This window comes from Papaver somniferum, chromosome 5, assembly GCF_003573695.1.
Source record: "Papaver somniferum cultivar HN1 chromosome 5, ASM357369v1, whole genome shotgun sequence".
NCBI classification, from domain to species: Eukaryota; Viridiplantae; Streptophyta; class Magnoliopsida; order Ranunculales; family Papaveraceae; genus Papaver; species Papaver somniferum.
In genome coordinates this window covers 188,700,250-188,713,312 of record NC_039362.1, presented here as the reverse complement: position 1 = coordinate 188,713,312, position 13,063 = coordinate 188,700,250, and the positions used below count along the sequence as shown (strand labels likewise).

At 36.5% G+C, this 13,063-nt stretch overlaps 1 protein-coding gene across 3 annotated transcripts; it reads left to right on the top strand.

The window, feature by feature from the left end:
• Positions 1-5,442: 5,442 nt before the first annotated feature.
• LOC113284011 (putative F-box protein At1g60370) lies at positions 5,443-9,267 on the top strand. 3 transcript variants are annotated; one of them, XR_003327863.1, is made up of 5 exons: positions 5,443-6,803; positions 8,152-8,367; positions 8,517-8,643; positions 8,793-8,956; positions 9,065-9,267. XR_003327863.1 is itself a non-coding variant. In XM_026533398.1 (2 exons), exon 1 carries the CDS (start codon positions 5,562-5,564, stop codon positions 6,768-6,770), a length of 1,209 nt encoding a protein of 402 aa, XP_026389183.1. In that variant the 5' UTR covers positions 5,443-5,561; the 3' UTR covers positions 6,771-6,803; positions 8,152-8,504. The 3 variants fall into 3 exon arrangements, 2 of the variants coding, with proteins under 2 accessions (XP_026389183.1, XP_026389184.1); XM_026533398.1 differs by lacking the exons at positions 8,517-8,643; positions 8,793-8,956; positions 9,065-9,267 and having other exon boundaries at positions 8,152-8,504; XM_026533399.1 differs by lacking the exons at positions 8,517-8,643; positions 8,793-8,956; positions 9,065-9,267 and having other exon boundaries at positions 8,147-8,504.
• Positions 9,268-13,063: the final 3,796 nt, after the last annotated feature.

The following is a 13,063-nucleotide window of genomic DNA, read 5'->3' as shown; positions in this document are numbered from 1 at the left end:
AAAATGCCCCAAAAATAACGGATCGGGGCATTTTACTTTATTCCCTAACGTCCGGGACATTTCAACAAGGTTGATGCCCATTTCGGGGCATTTTCCTTCTTTTCCCAAAAATAATTTCTTGTCGAGTTTTTTACTTCATGTTAGTTCAAGGAAGTCTAAATGGATATTCTCTCGATCGAAAGAAGCAAAGGAAGTCTAAATGAAATTAGGAAGTCTAGATGGAGACGGAGACATTGAAATATTGAGAACAGAAATAGACACCAATACATTACAGAAAATAAATAAATATTGGTGTCTATTTTTGTTCTCAATATTTCAATGTCTCCGTCTCCATTTAGACTTCCTAGCTTCTTCGATCCAGAGAAGATCCACTCATAAAATGTCAAGCCAGTGAGTCAATGAGGCAAATATAGGCAGAGTGTAGTTTGACAGTTATTAGCTGTTACAGGCTTTAATTTGTAATAGCATGATTAGCTGTCAGTCAAGGCTAGTCTTGTTGACCTCTTCTATTCTCCTGTCTTTATATAAATATCTTTGAGATACTCTGTCTTTAATGAAAAATTAGAGCATTTGTCCACCGACTTTGTGCTTCTAACATGGTATCAGAGCCATCTCTGATCACCAAACCCTAAATTCCAGAAAATTAAAATTTTTCTTTCAATTTCTCTTAAACAAATTTCAAGATTTTCATCTTCTTTAATCAATCATGACTACATCACGATTTACTATTCCAAATCCATTGAAGCTTAGCATTTCTCCTCTTGTAAAACTCAATTCTAACAATTTCGTTCTATGGAAATCTCAAATTGTTCCATCACTAAAAAGTTTCGATCTATACAAGTATGTCGACGGATCTACACCAGTACCACCTGAATTTGTTCGTGATCCGATTACTCAAGATCCAATTGAAATTACAGAGTATCTCCAATGGATTCATCAAGATAAGCTTCTCCTTTCTTGGATGATTTCTTGTTTGTCTGATGAAACTCATTTCTCAGTTCTTGGAAATACGTCTTCTTTAAATGCTTGGCAAACCTTAGAAAACATTTATAATTCATCCGTCAAATCTCGGCTTATGCAACTCAAGAATGACTTACAACATCTGTGAATAGGAAATGAATCAATGTAAGTCTATTTTAGTCATGCCAAATCCACTGCACATCAACTTGCTCAGGTCAGTCGTCTGGTTCTTGATGAAGATCTTGTTTTTCACATCCTAAATGGATTACCTTCTGAATTTAACGCTTTCCGCACTGATATTAACACTCAACAACTTAAAATCCTAGAATCAATTTTCTCAAATGATCTTCTTAGTTTGATTTTAAGTGAGGAACATCAAGTAGTTGATTCTTCACCTGATGTTCCAATTGCATCTGCTAATATTGTTGACAATTCCACAGAATCAGCAGATTTCTCAGGATTACGTACCCTATTTCCCATCTAATTCTCCTTATAGATCTCATTCTGATTGGTCCTCTGGATATCTTCTAGTGGTTTTAATTCAAGAACTCGTCCCAGCAATAGTGGTAGATTCTCTCTCAATTTCCGAGGCCGTGGTGCATTTACTGGTTATAGAGGAGGAAGATCTGATCGTGGTGGTTTTCGTGGTGGTTATGGTGCAAGACACAATAATTTCTTTCCTGCTACACCTTCTCAACATGTTTGCCGAATTTGTATTAAACCTGGTCATCTTGATCCTGAGTGCAGATATCGGTACAACAAAGGTGTTTCTGATTATTCACTGGTTCACAATGTCTATGTTGATGAAAATCTCTATGATTCTTCTTATGATGATTACCAGAATGGCCCAGCTTTTCCTTCTTATCCAGATCCTGAAGCCTATGCAGTTTATGATGACTTTTCTACTTCATTTCCTTATACAAGTGGTGATAGTTGGACACCAGATTTTGGAGCTACTCATCATATTACAAATGATTTGAGCAGTCTTAATCTTCATTATGAATACCAAGGTGCTGAGCAAGTAAAGGTTGGAAATGGTGCAAGTTTTTCCATACACAACATTGGAACGTCTCATTTTTCTAATGGTGCTTCTAATTTTATTATGAAAAATGTACTTCATGTACCAGATATTTCTAGAAAGATGCTTTCAGTTCTTCAATTCACCAGAGATAATAACTGTTACTTTGAGTTTCATCCTTCTCATTTTTGTGTTATGAATCTTCAAACCAACAAGGAGTTGCTCCAGGGAAGTGTAAAGAATGGATTGTATGATCTCAACTTGAACTCTCCATCCTTTAAGGCCTTTATATCTACTACTTCTTCCTCTGGTTATTGGCATAAACGACTTGGACACCCAGCTTACAGGACCTTGAATCACATCCTCACTTCAGTTGACAAGTCTATTTCAGATCATTTAAGTCCTTCCATTTGTACTGAATGCCAGCTAGCTAAGTCTCATAGCTTACCTTTTCATAGCTCAGTTAATAAAGCTGCTTATGGTCCTTTGGATCTTATTCATTCTGATGTTTGGTGTTCTCCAGTGAAGTCTGTAAATGGTTTTAGATATTATGTCAGTTTCATTGACACATTTATCAGATTCACATGCATGGGTGTATCCCCTTGCTTATAAATCAGATGTCTTTTCCACATTTCATACCTTCGCAGCTCATGTTGAGAATTACTTTGGCACCAACATTAAAATGATGCAAACTGACTGGGGTGGTGAATATAGAAATGTCTCAACTGTTTTAACAAGTTGTGGAGTACTTCACAGGGTTAGCTGTTCTCATGAGCATCAGCAGAATGGCACAACAGAAAGAAAGCATAGACATATAGTGGAAACTGGTCTTGCTTTATTCAATCATGCTTCTATGCCTTCCTCTTACTGTTCTTATGCCTTTGAAACTGCTAATTATCTGATCAACAGATTACCAACTCCAGTATTAGGTAATTCTACTCCTTTAGAGTCTCTTTATGCTCTTTCTCTAGATTATGCTTTTCTAAAATATTTGGATGTGCATGCTATCCTTGTATCAGGCCTTACAACAAGCATAAATTAGAAAACAGGTATGTCAAATGTCTTTTTCTATGCTATAGTAGCATGCATAAAGGATACAAATGCTTGAATCCTTCCACTAATAAGCTCATTATATCCAGAAATGTGGTTTTTGATGAAACAGAGTTCCCTTATAAAAACACATTTTGATATTGTTCCTGCTCAATCACCATACTCTACATATGTCTCTATTTCATCTTCATCTTATTTGCATTTAGATCAAGTTGCTCCACTACCATCTCCTAATCCTCCACCTAATCCACCACAACCATTATACATACTTCCTCCAGTTGCATCTAATACCCCTGCTAAGTCATCTTTTTCTTTGCCATTCTCTTTTACTTCCTCTCATCCCATGATTATTATGAGTAGAAATGGTATTTCAAAACCCAAATCCTTCACTGTTGTCTCAGCTAAATCTATAGATACTCCTACAACTTTTGCAGAAGCTAATAAACTTCCAATTTGGAGAACTGGTATGTGTGAAAAAATAGATGCTCTAGTCCAAAATGGGACTTGGGATTATGTGCTATTTAAACCAGGCATGAATGTTGTGGGTTGTAAATGGGTTTTTAGAGTCAAAAATAATGCGGATGGTTCTTTTCAGAGACGCAAATCCATATTAGTAACTAAGAGCTACAATCAGGTGGAGGGGATTGACTATCAAGACACCTTCGGTCCAGTGGTTAAACCAACTACCATTAGGATCATGCTTTCTATTGCTTTATTTAAAGGATGGTCTATTAGGCAATTGGATGTCAAGAATGCATAATTTCTTCATGGTTTTCTTATTAAATAAGAAGTGTATATGCAACATCCACCTAGGTTTACTAACATGCAATATCCAAATCATGTTTCCTCTTAAAAAATTCTTTGTATGGTCTTAAGCAAGCTCCAAGGGCTTGGTTTGAAAGGCTTAGTCGGTTTCTTACTTCTCAAGGTTTTCTCTCTTCAAAGACTGATACTTTTTTGTTTTTTAAGGTCTCTTCCACTGCTGCTTTGTATGTCCTCATCTATGTGGATGATATCTTGGTTACAGGTAGTTCTGGCTCTGCAATTAATTCTCTTAGTACTTCTTTGGGGACAGAGTTTGCTACTAAAGATTTGGTCCCTCTTTATTTCTTTCTGGGTATTCATGCTACATATACAGCCTCAAGTATTCATCTTAATCAACAACAGTATGTCACCAATCTTCTTGAAAAGAACCAGCTTTTATCAACCAAGCCTGTTTCCACACCAATTTCTCTTGCCAACACTCATGTCGCCGCTTCTCCAACTGCCTTTGATAATCCTCAACTATATCGAAGAATTGTTGGTATTGCAATACTTGACCATTACAAGACCTGACCATTACAAGACCTGACATATCATTTGCTGTTAACAAAGCTTGTCATTCTATGCAGAATCCATATGTGGAAGATTGGAATGCAGTTAAACGTATCATGATATATCTCAATGGTACTAAATCTCATGGTCTTCAATTCAAACGAGCCTCTGCTCTTCATCCCCAAGTGTTTTGTGATGCAGATTGGGGTGGTGACCCTGTTGATACGAGATCTATTAGTGGCATGGCTATATTCTTGGGTCCTAACTTAATATCTTGGTGCTCTTGCAAACAAAAGTTTGTCTCTCGCTCTAGCACTGAGGCTGAATATCGATCCATGGCTGAAGCTACTTCTGAGGTCTTATGGGTTCAATCTCTTCTCACTGAACTACATTTTCCAGTTTCCAGTCATCCTATTCTATGGTGTGATAATATGGGTGCCACTCTTCTATCTGCTAATCCTATATTTCACAATCGCATGAAGCATGTGGAAATTGCTTTTCACTTTGTTAAAGAGTTAATTGCTTCTAAATCTTTACAGGTTCGTCATTTCTCCACCAAAGACTAGATTTTTGATACTCTGACAAAGGCGCTAACTTCTTCTCGTTTTGAGTTCATTAGAGACAAGCTGATTGTCACTGTTCCATATGATTAGCTGTCACTCAAGACTAGTCTTGCTGACCTCTTCTCTTCTCCTGTCTTTGTATAAATATCTTTGAGATACTCTGTCTTCGGTAATGAGAAATTAGAGCATTTGTCCATCGACTTTATGCTTCTAACAAAAAATAACTCATGGATATTAAAATTTACGAATCACCATAATTTTCTTCAAATATTGAATCTCAGGAAAGATTGAATAAATATTCTCCGGCCGTCTTGCAGTAACACATGTATAGAGTACATTGCCACCAACACATCTATAGGGTACATTGCCACCAAAAGAGTTGCAAACAAAACAAGCACACCAAAGCAATGCCGCACGATTTACTGTATTTCCGCTTTTTCACGATTTACTATATTTCCGCTTTTTAAGTGTTTCCGATTTCTTCGATAAAACGGTGACGGGATGAATTTAGCTATATTTTTGGGTTCTTCACTAATCGTTTCATTTCCCCTGTACTTTCCTCAGCCAAATCACTATTTCTTGAAACCCTAGAATTTCTTCAAAGACCATCATCGTCTTTGTAAATCTTTCTTTGTTCAACTAAAAAAAAGATTTTAATGGAGTATTTCAATCTTCTACCGGAAGAGATTACGTTGGGCATTATCAGTCGATTACCCACTGAAGATGTTTTGGAATGCAAATTGGTATGCACGAATTGGAGAAGTCTTGTTCGCGATCCATCATTCTCCAAGATGCATTTAGATCATCTTCATCATCCTGCGGCTGATTCTGGTAAGATGTGTTTCATTGCTTTGACTTGTGTTGATGAGAAGAATAAATACAATCTTGAGTATGTTAAATCAAAGAATTTTCAGTATTTTGAATATGATGAGAATCAAGAATCAATTGAGAGAATTAGAAGGTTGAATTTCAATCCTCCATATGGGTTGAATACTTGCTTTCTTGGATCGTGTAACGGTTTGATCTGTCTTTCTCAAAACACCCCTGAATACTTATACCCCTTACCAGGGAAAACCTGTATTTGTAACCCCATCACCAGAGAGTATGTTTTGCTTCCAGAAATTAACAAAGTTGGAGAGCATCGTGAGATTAGTGGATTTGGTTATGTTGCTTCGACCAATGAGTACAAAGTAGTAAGAATGATGTTTGAGAACGAGACGGAGTTTATGGAAGTTTATATATACACTTTAGGGAGTGGAAATGGATGGAGAAACCTTGGAGTGTTTAGTCTTGGAACCGATGGATGTTATCAAGAAGGTATCTTTGTCAATGGTGTTCTTTGTTGGCTGCACTATGATTTCCATATGATGGTTACCTTCGATTTGGCTGAGGAGATGTTTTGTGGATATCTGTCACTTCCTTTTCCACCAGACTCTAATTCCGGTAACTATTATCTAGGGGTTTTGGATGGGTGTTTGTCTTTTGCTTTTGGTAGATGTGTCAATGAAGCTGAATGTTGGGACGTGTGGCTATTGGATGATAATCAAGGCGTGAAACAGCAAGAGGTACATCACTCATTGGGTTGGGTTAAAGTGTTTACCACGGTCAAAGGATACGGATTGTTTGCCGTTACAAAGAGTTACGCTGCCTTAGCTCACTACGGTAACCATATCAACATTCACCACTTGGATGCTTCAACCTCAAAAATGATTGTGGATTTCAGAGAACGTTTTAGTAGTGTAATACCTCACAAGAACACCTTTGTGTCATTGAAAGAATTAGGAGAAGAAGATACAAAGATAATGGAATCAGTTAAAAATGAGGAGACGGAAGAAAGCCGTGATCAGCTTTTCAAACATCTGTAGGAGGATGAGACCCTGGGACCTGCTTATAAACTGGTAATCTTCATCGCACAAGTAACCTTTGTGTGAACTTGAATCCTAATGACATTGTGTTAATGAGTAATATATGTTGACTACTGTTATTATGTTTTTATATCATCGATCCAACTGTATGCTAATGATGTTGTCTTTGTTAATGACTCAACCTTATCTCAAAAGGAGAATATGATGTATACTTTAGTAACTTATTTCACTTATGAATGGGAGTCGAATAAGTAAATGCTGACACAATACAATTTTCTTCTTGCTTCTAAGTGTTACTTGATACATAATGTTAGGTATCCAAATTGATAGTTCATATATATTTTCGACTGGTACTATATTACTGAAGTTTGTCTTCATGCATCAATAAATTTCACAAGATCCTACAAGTAGAGTTCTTAGTGATATCACGTTCCATTCTTTCGTTAGGTACCATTTATGACTGCAACTGGTGCAAAGTTTGCACTTGTTGATCTTGACTCTGTTGCAGTATTAGAGTAGAAATATGAGATGCCTCAATTTTGAGGCATTCATGGGCACATTATCTGACTTTTATTAACTTCTGATAGCGTTTTGGTTTGATATTTATTTTGGTCTTTTATGCTGTCCGTTTCTTATATCATCCGAACATTGAATTACAATTTTTATCCATCTGGTCAAAAATTAGAATTTTTATAGCGTCACGTTTTCCTTCGCTTACAGAATTTAGCACATTAAATGCGGCACAAACAATTCTAGTCAGTCTTGGTAGTACTATGTGATTGGGAAAAGGATAGCATAATGCTAATAAACTTACAGGAATATACCTCAGGAGGAAGGTTGAATTGACGAATCTAGGAGTGTCTGTGACCAGTAGCTAGCAGCATAGTCCCATCCGTCAGAACATAAAAAAATTTACTGCTGCACGGAAGCATGGAAGTACAGATGTACAATTGTTAGAAATTTAGATCTTTTAGTCAAACTTGAAGGACTCAAACTGGTAGCTAGAAAGTGTTGGACTTTGTCAACCTAAAGAGGCATACCTGATGGCATTTGGGAAGGGGTACTGTTATTAATATCTGGAATCTAGATGGATATGAAGGAGTCTGCTAAGAATCCCTATTCTTATAACTTCATTTGTTTACTGGTAGATTCTTATACCAACTGTTGGAATATCTCACTGCTCGTGTATAACAAATACTGCAAAAACACAAAATCAGTTCAAAAAAATCCCAAAAATCAATTCTCCTCAAGACCTACATTCTGGAAACAGTAGATTCAGAGGCTCACAAAATTAGTTGAAATCATACCAAAATAAAATTTTGACAAATTTTGGTAACTTCACTGTCAAGTCTGCTAACACAAACTTTTGAATGCAATACAGGATCTGAAGGGACGAATACTACAGCTCCAATCTAGGAGGAGTTACGGAGTTTGGATCTGGTGCTGGTCCAACTCTTTCTTTGGAAATCAAACATCTATTGATTCTTCCAACTAGGGAAGTTTTATCCTCAACAATTAGCATTGATAGCTCCTCACCTTATCTTAATTCTGTAAAGATTCTATTGATTCTGTAAAGCAGTTCTGTTTGCTTCAACTGGTACGGTATTCACCAAATCTGGTTTTTCAAACTTGAAAAAATATTTCCTTTTTGTATACTGGTAAATTCATTAGAATGTTTGTGAACTGGTAGATACCAGCAGTTGGAATATCTCACTGCTCAATGAGCTGTTATCACTGTTATAACAGGCAACAATAGTTCTTGGTGTTGCACCTTCTGTCGATGAACTTTGCTAGCTTTGAGATTCTAGAAGGTTTGCGTAAGCTTTAGAGAAGGAGTTAACATGCTCGCAAGTCGAACAATACTTTAGGAAAGGTAAATATTTGAACTCCCTTGCTTGACTAATGATGTAGTATAATGGAAATGGATCTTCCCTTGCTCTGCCAGCAACAACAGTTCTTGGTGTTGCACCTGCTGTCAACCCACTATTTCTCTGCCAGATTCTGACCATCTGGTTACTGCAGTAGATGCGCCACCTCTGGATTCTGTGGTCGTCCAGTAAAGATAATAACTGTGGCATACGTGTTGCCTCTGGATTACGAGGCGAAGTTCCTCTATAGCAATGAAGTGTCGTGCTATCAGACCTAGGCCTCGGTGGGTGCTATCATAAGAAGGCCAAAATAATATGGTATGATGTGTTTGTAAGTTTAGTCCTTCCTTTTCGTAATATGCAGCCAGAATATAATGAATTTGTGTACCGAGTTTCAAGGTGTATGATTAAAAACCCCTTTTGCAGGGTGTGTCGTGTGGGTAGTAAAAGTGAAGACTTGGTTAAAGCAAGAGTAAAACTCGTGCTAAGATCTTATGGCTCTAATTGTAAACATTGCAAGTAGAGATTTGGGATTTCTTGGAGCACTTCCTACTGTTATGTGAAACAGATTGTCGCCTTGAATAATTTCACTACAATTTGATATGCCGGTGCCGGAGCTAGCCTTGAAACAGTTTAGGTTCCTTGATATTTTTACGCTTTACACTAAAGTCTAAAAACAACGTGACCATAATTTATTCAAATCTCAAGAAAACTAGATTGACTTATTTTGAAAATTTTCCAACAAACACTTCTCTCAATCAAGGCTTCATTTGAACCCCCTGATTGCACATAGCCAGCAACAACTGAATTTCAAGAGACTTTATCAAGAACCATTTCTTGGGGACCATGGTTTTATTTTGGGTAAAGACATTAGAAGTAAATCTAGATATTTATATAAATATCTAAATTACCCTCCTGATTAATTTTGGGTAATGATTAGTTAGAGTTAATAATAGTTGGTATAATGATTAGTGAGATGATTAAATTAAAGATAATTAGTGAGATACAAAAATCAGATGGTTTTTTTTTTAAAGAAGTAGAATTATTGAGAGAGTAAAGTTAGATAAGATGAAGAAGGAAAACACGAAAAACGATGGATTTTACCAACCACAACCGGAGGAAGGGTATTTGGTACCCATGTATGCTTCAAACTTAGATAATGTTGGTTGAATTGCTCCAAATTTTCAAAAAATTGTAAATTTTTAGAGCAGATTTGGGCTTGTTCGGTTACCTTATGTGAAGAACAGGTTACCGAACTCATATGAAAGTGTAGTTCGGTTACTTCTTCCAAACACGCAGGTTACCGAACTCGCTCTTTAATGGAGGTTTTAGTCGTTCGGTAAACAGACATGTTACCGAACTTTGTTTATAGGATTTACAGTGTAATGTTCGGTTGGTTCGCAAACTTTAACCCAACAGCATATCTAACCGAACTCCACATGTATGCAATTAGTGAAGAGTTCGGTTTGTCAAGATTTTTTGCGAACAAACCGAACAGAGTAGGCAAAGTTCGGTTAAATCATAACTCAACATAGTGGGAAAAATAACACATTCTGGTTACATTGTTTTTTTTTTTTTTTTGTATTATGGGTAGAGTTCGGTTACTCACTAGTTTTAGAATTTTTTGCGATTCAGCCGAACACAATATATTGGTTTTAAATGAGGAGTTCGGTTAATACTATTTTTTGCGAACCAACCGAACACAATATATTGGTTTTCAATGAGGAGTTCCGTTAAAACTATTTTTTGCGAACCAACCAAACTCGGAGTTCGGTTAATTCGTGATAACCGAAGTGTTCTTCGTGTTGTTGGTTTCAGAATGTTCGGTTACAAAACTAGTTTTTTTTTTTAATTATTCTTAGTCGAACATGCCACTTTAACTTCCATTGAAACCATATTTTGATGATTTCTACTCAATTTACCCAATCATTTGATGACTTCTACTCAATTTACCCTATCAAAAAACGAATTAAAAACGATTTATGGGTTTTTCAGTCGAACGAGAAACGTCAAGGAAAGAGAGAAGAAGAATTCTTTTTCAAAACTAAAAAATTTCGATTCCCCTCCAAATTTTGTTTTTTATTTTGATTTTGGTTAATAGATTCATTTAGATTAGATGTATTTGATTAGATTTATATAGTTATTAGGTTAGTTTTAATTTAAATTAAAGTAATGGGTAAATGTGTATTTACCTAACTTTAGGACACCCCTTATAAGTATAAGAAGGTTGGCCTAATAAGACCATGGTCCCCCAAAAAAACCATGGTCCCTAAAAAGTCGTTCTTTATCAACTGAACTTCAACAATGGATTGACATTGTTTAACCATATGGTTGGTATATGAACCCAAGTGCCCCAGTCCAATAATGCTACCGAAGATAAGTATTGGGCCTTTGGGTTGGCCCAGTTAATAATTACACAAATAACTATCTTTCTGTCATAAAATAACGAGATTTATGGAAGTTACATATCCCTAAAAAGACAGGGAATCAATTACTGACAAGACAAGGAAGAATTCGTACCTGGAAGTCATAGATCCTAAAAAAAAAAGTGAATCAGTTACGGGTAAGACCAAGTAAATATTCAAACTTGGATGTTAGAGGTCCTTAGAAAAAGTTGGAACTGTTTTAAACCAGAATGAACCTGGAGAACATTTGGTCCAGATACGTAGTCAAAATGTATCTAGATGATTATAGAGATGGATACAATTCCTTTACAACCAATAAATAGAGATGGAATTCCAACCGGAAAGGTACACATTTCTAATCCTTCTCTCCTCATAAAAAACTGCAGTAAACTCTTCCTCATTGAGGCATCAGAGTGTCCTTGCAGGTATCCCCATGTTCATTCTTCAACAATTCTTGGACAACCAAAGCTTTAGAACAGCTCATATATCAAGCAGCTGGAATTTCCTTATCTATCAGGAACACATCACGAGGAATACTACTGAATCATCCACCGGTTCATATTTCATCATCCGAAATCACAACATCCATCAAGAACACATACCGAGGAAATTATAGAATCATCCAACAACTAAAATCTCATTATAAGGTTCAAATCTCGAGGAATGTTGTAACATCGTTTGGCTCCCACCGTGGGGAAGAGAAGGAACCACAAAAAAAAAGATAAAAAAAATCAAGATTCATGGCTATATCACAAGCAAGTCTAAGTGATGGGAACGACAATGTGGATGCAAGAATATGAAGAATTCAGAGCGATGTCGATCACCCACTTTGAGAAGGAATTAAAACATTACCTGCAACAACGACATCAGGATGTCCATTTTCGAGATACGTAGAGAATCGTTGGGTACGCATTACAACTCCTCCTTTAAGTGAAGGTACCAAGCTGAACATATCATCAAGAAATCTGGATCAACATCAAACAAACATGTCAAACTCGAGGCCAAACTCTCTTTCCAATAGAGGATTTCATTTAACCTCGCGTATTGAACTAGTTGATAGGACCTGATCGAAAACTGTATATCTAACTTTTCTCGAAATATTGGTAGAGTTGGAGAAACAAAACAGACTACTGAAGGCCTAGCTAGTTAAGAGACATCAAAGAGGTAATACCCATCACTCTGAAAGTGTCACTCCACACTAGCGTGCACGACCTTCACGTAAGGTTTTACGGTCACAACATGTGCATAATGGTCAACTATGAAAGGAAAGATATCAAATCAGATAATTTTGCAAAAGAAGATCAACGAATGAATGACCACTGCGAAAGCCATTGCATCATCGAGGAATCATAACGATGATCAGGTCCTAGCCACTGGTAAAGCAACGCATACGATTGAAAAGAATACCTCGAAGAGCGAAGCTAAATGAGTACCTCGATGAACGAAATCGGAAGAAATGTCACGACAGAAAGAAAAATCAACACAAAACAAATATCGTCGTTCCTTAGTGTCACCTGCAAATGGAAGCCAATAACATCGGATTGGCTTACCTGAGAGTAATCTCAATGTATTCCACACCATGGATGCAGTATTCTAGTGATGGATAAAGAAAGACACGCATGCACCACAAACGTATGAGGATGGTAGTTCTCAACAATGACACGCTAAATGTTAGATCACTGCTCGGTTGAACCCACCAAGCGTTGGTATGTCAAGTTTGGTTGTCATATTTAGTTAACAAAAACTCATTTAAAGAGTCGCTTGATTATTTAATAAAGTCAACTTCGTATAGGTTAGCTAGAAAGTTATTAGGATATGAGACATACAAGTATTACTCAAAGACTTGAAGAATGTAAAGAGATACAACGAAGACATCATCCTTCCTCTTGAGGTTAGTAATATTCATTTGACTTGAACTATTTCATTCCTAACGTATATTTCAAGTCGTGCTATATTGAAAATATAACTGCAAAGCTGTGAATGATTATAATCTAGTTAGACATAGTATTAAGGAATTACA

Bases quoted from the DNA above. Each gene is read 5' to 3' on its own strand.
- LOC113284011 (XM_026533398.1), top strand. From the start codon at position 5,562: ATGGAGTATTTCAATCTTCTACCGGAAGAGATTACGTTGGGCATTATC.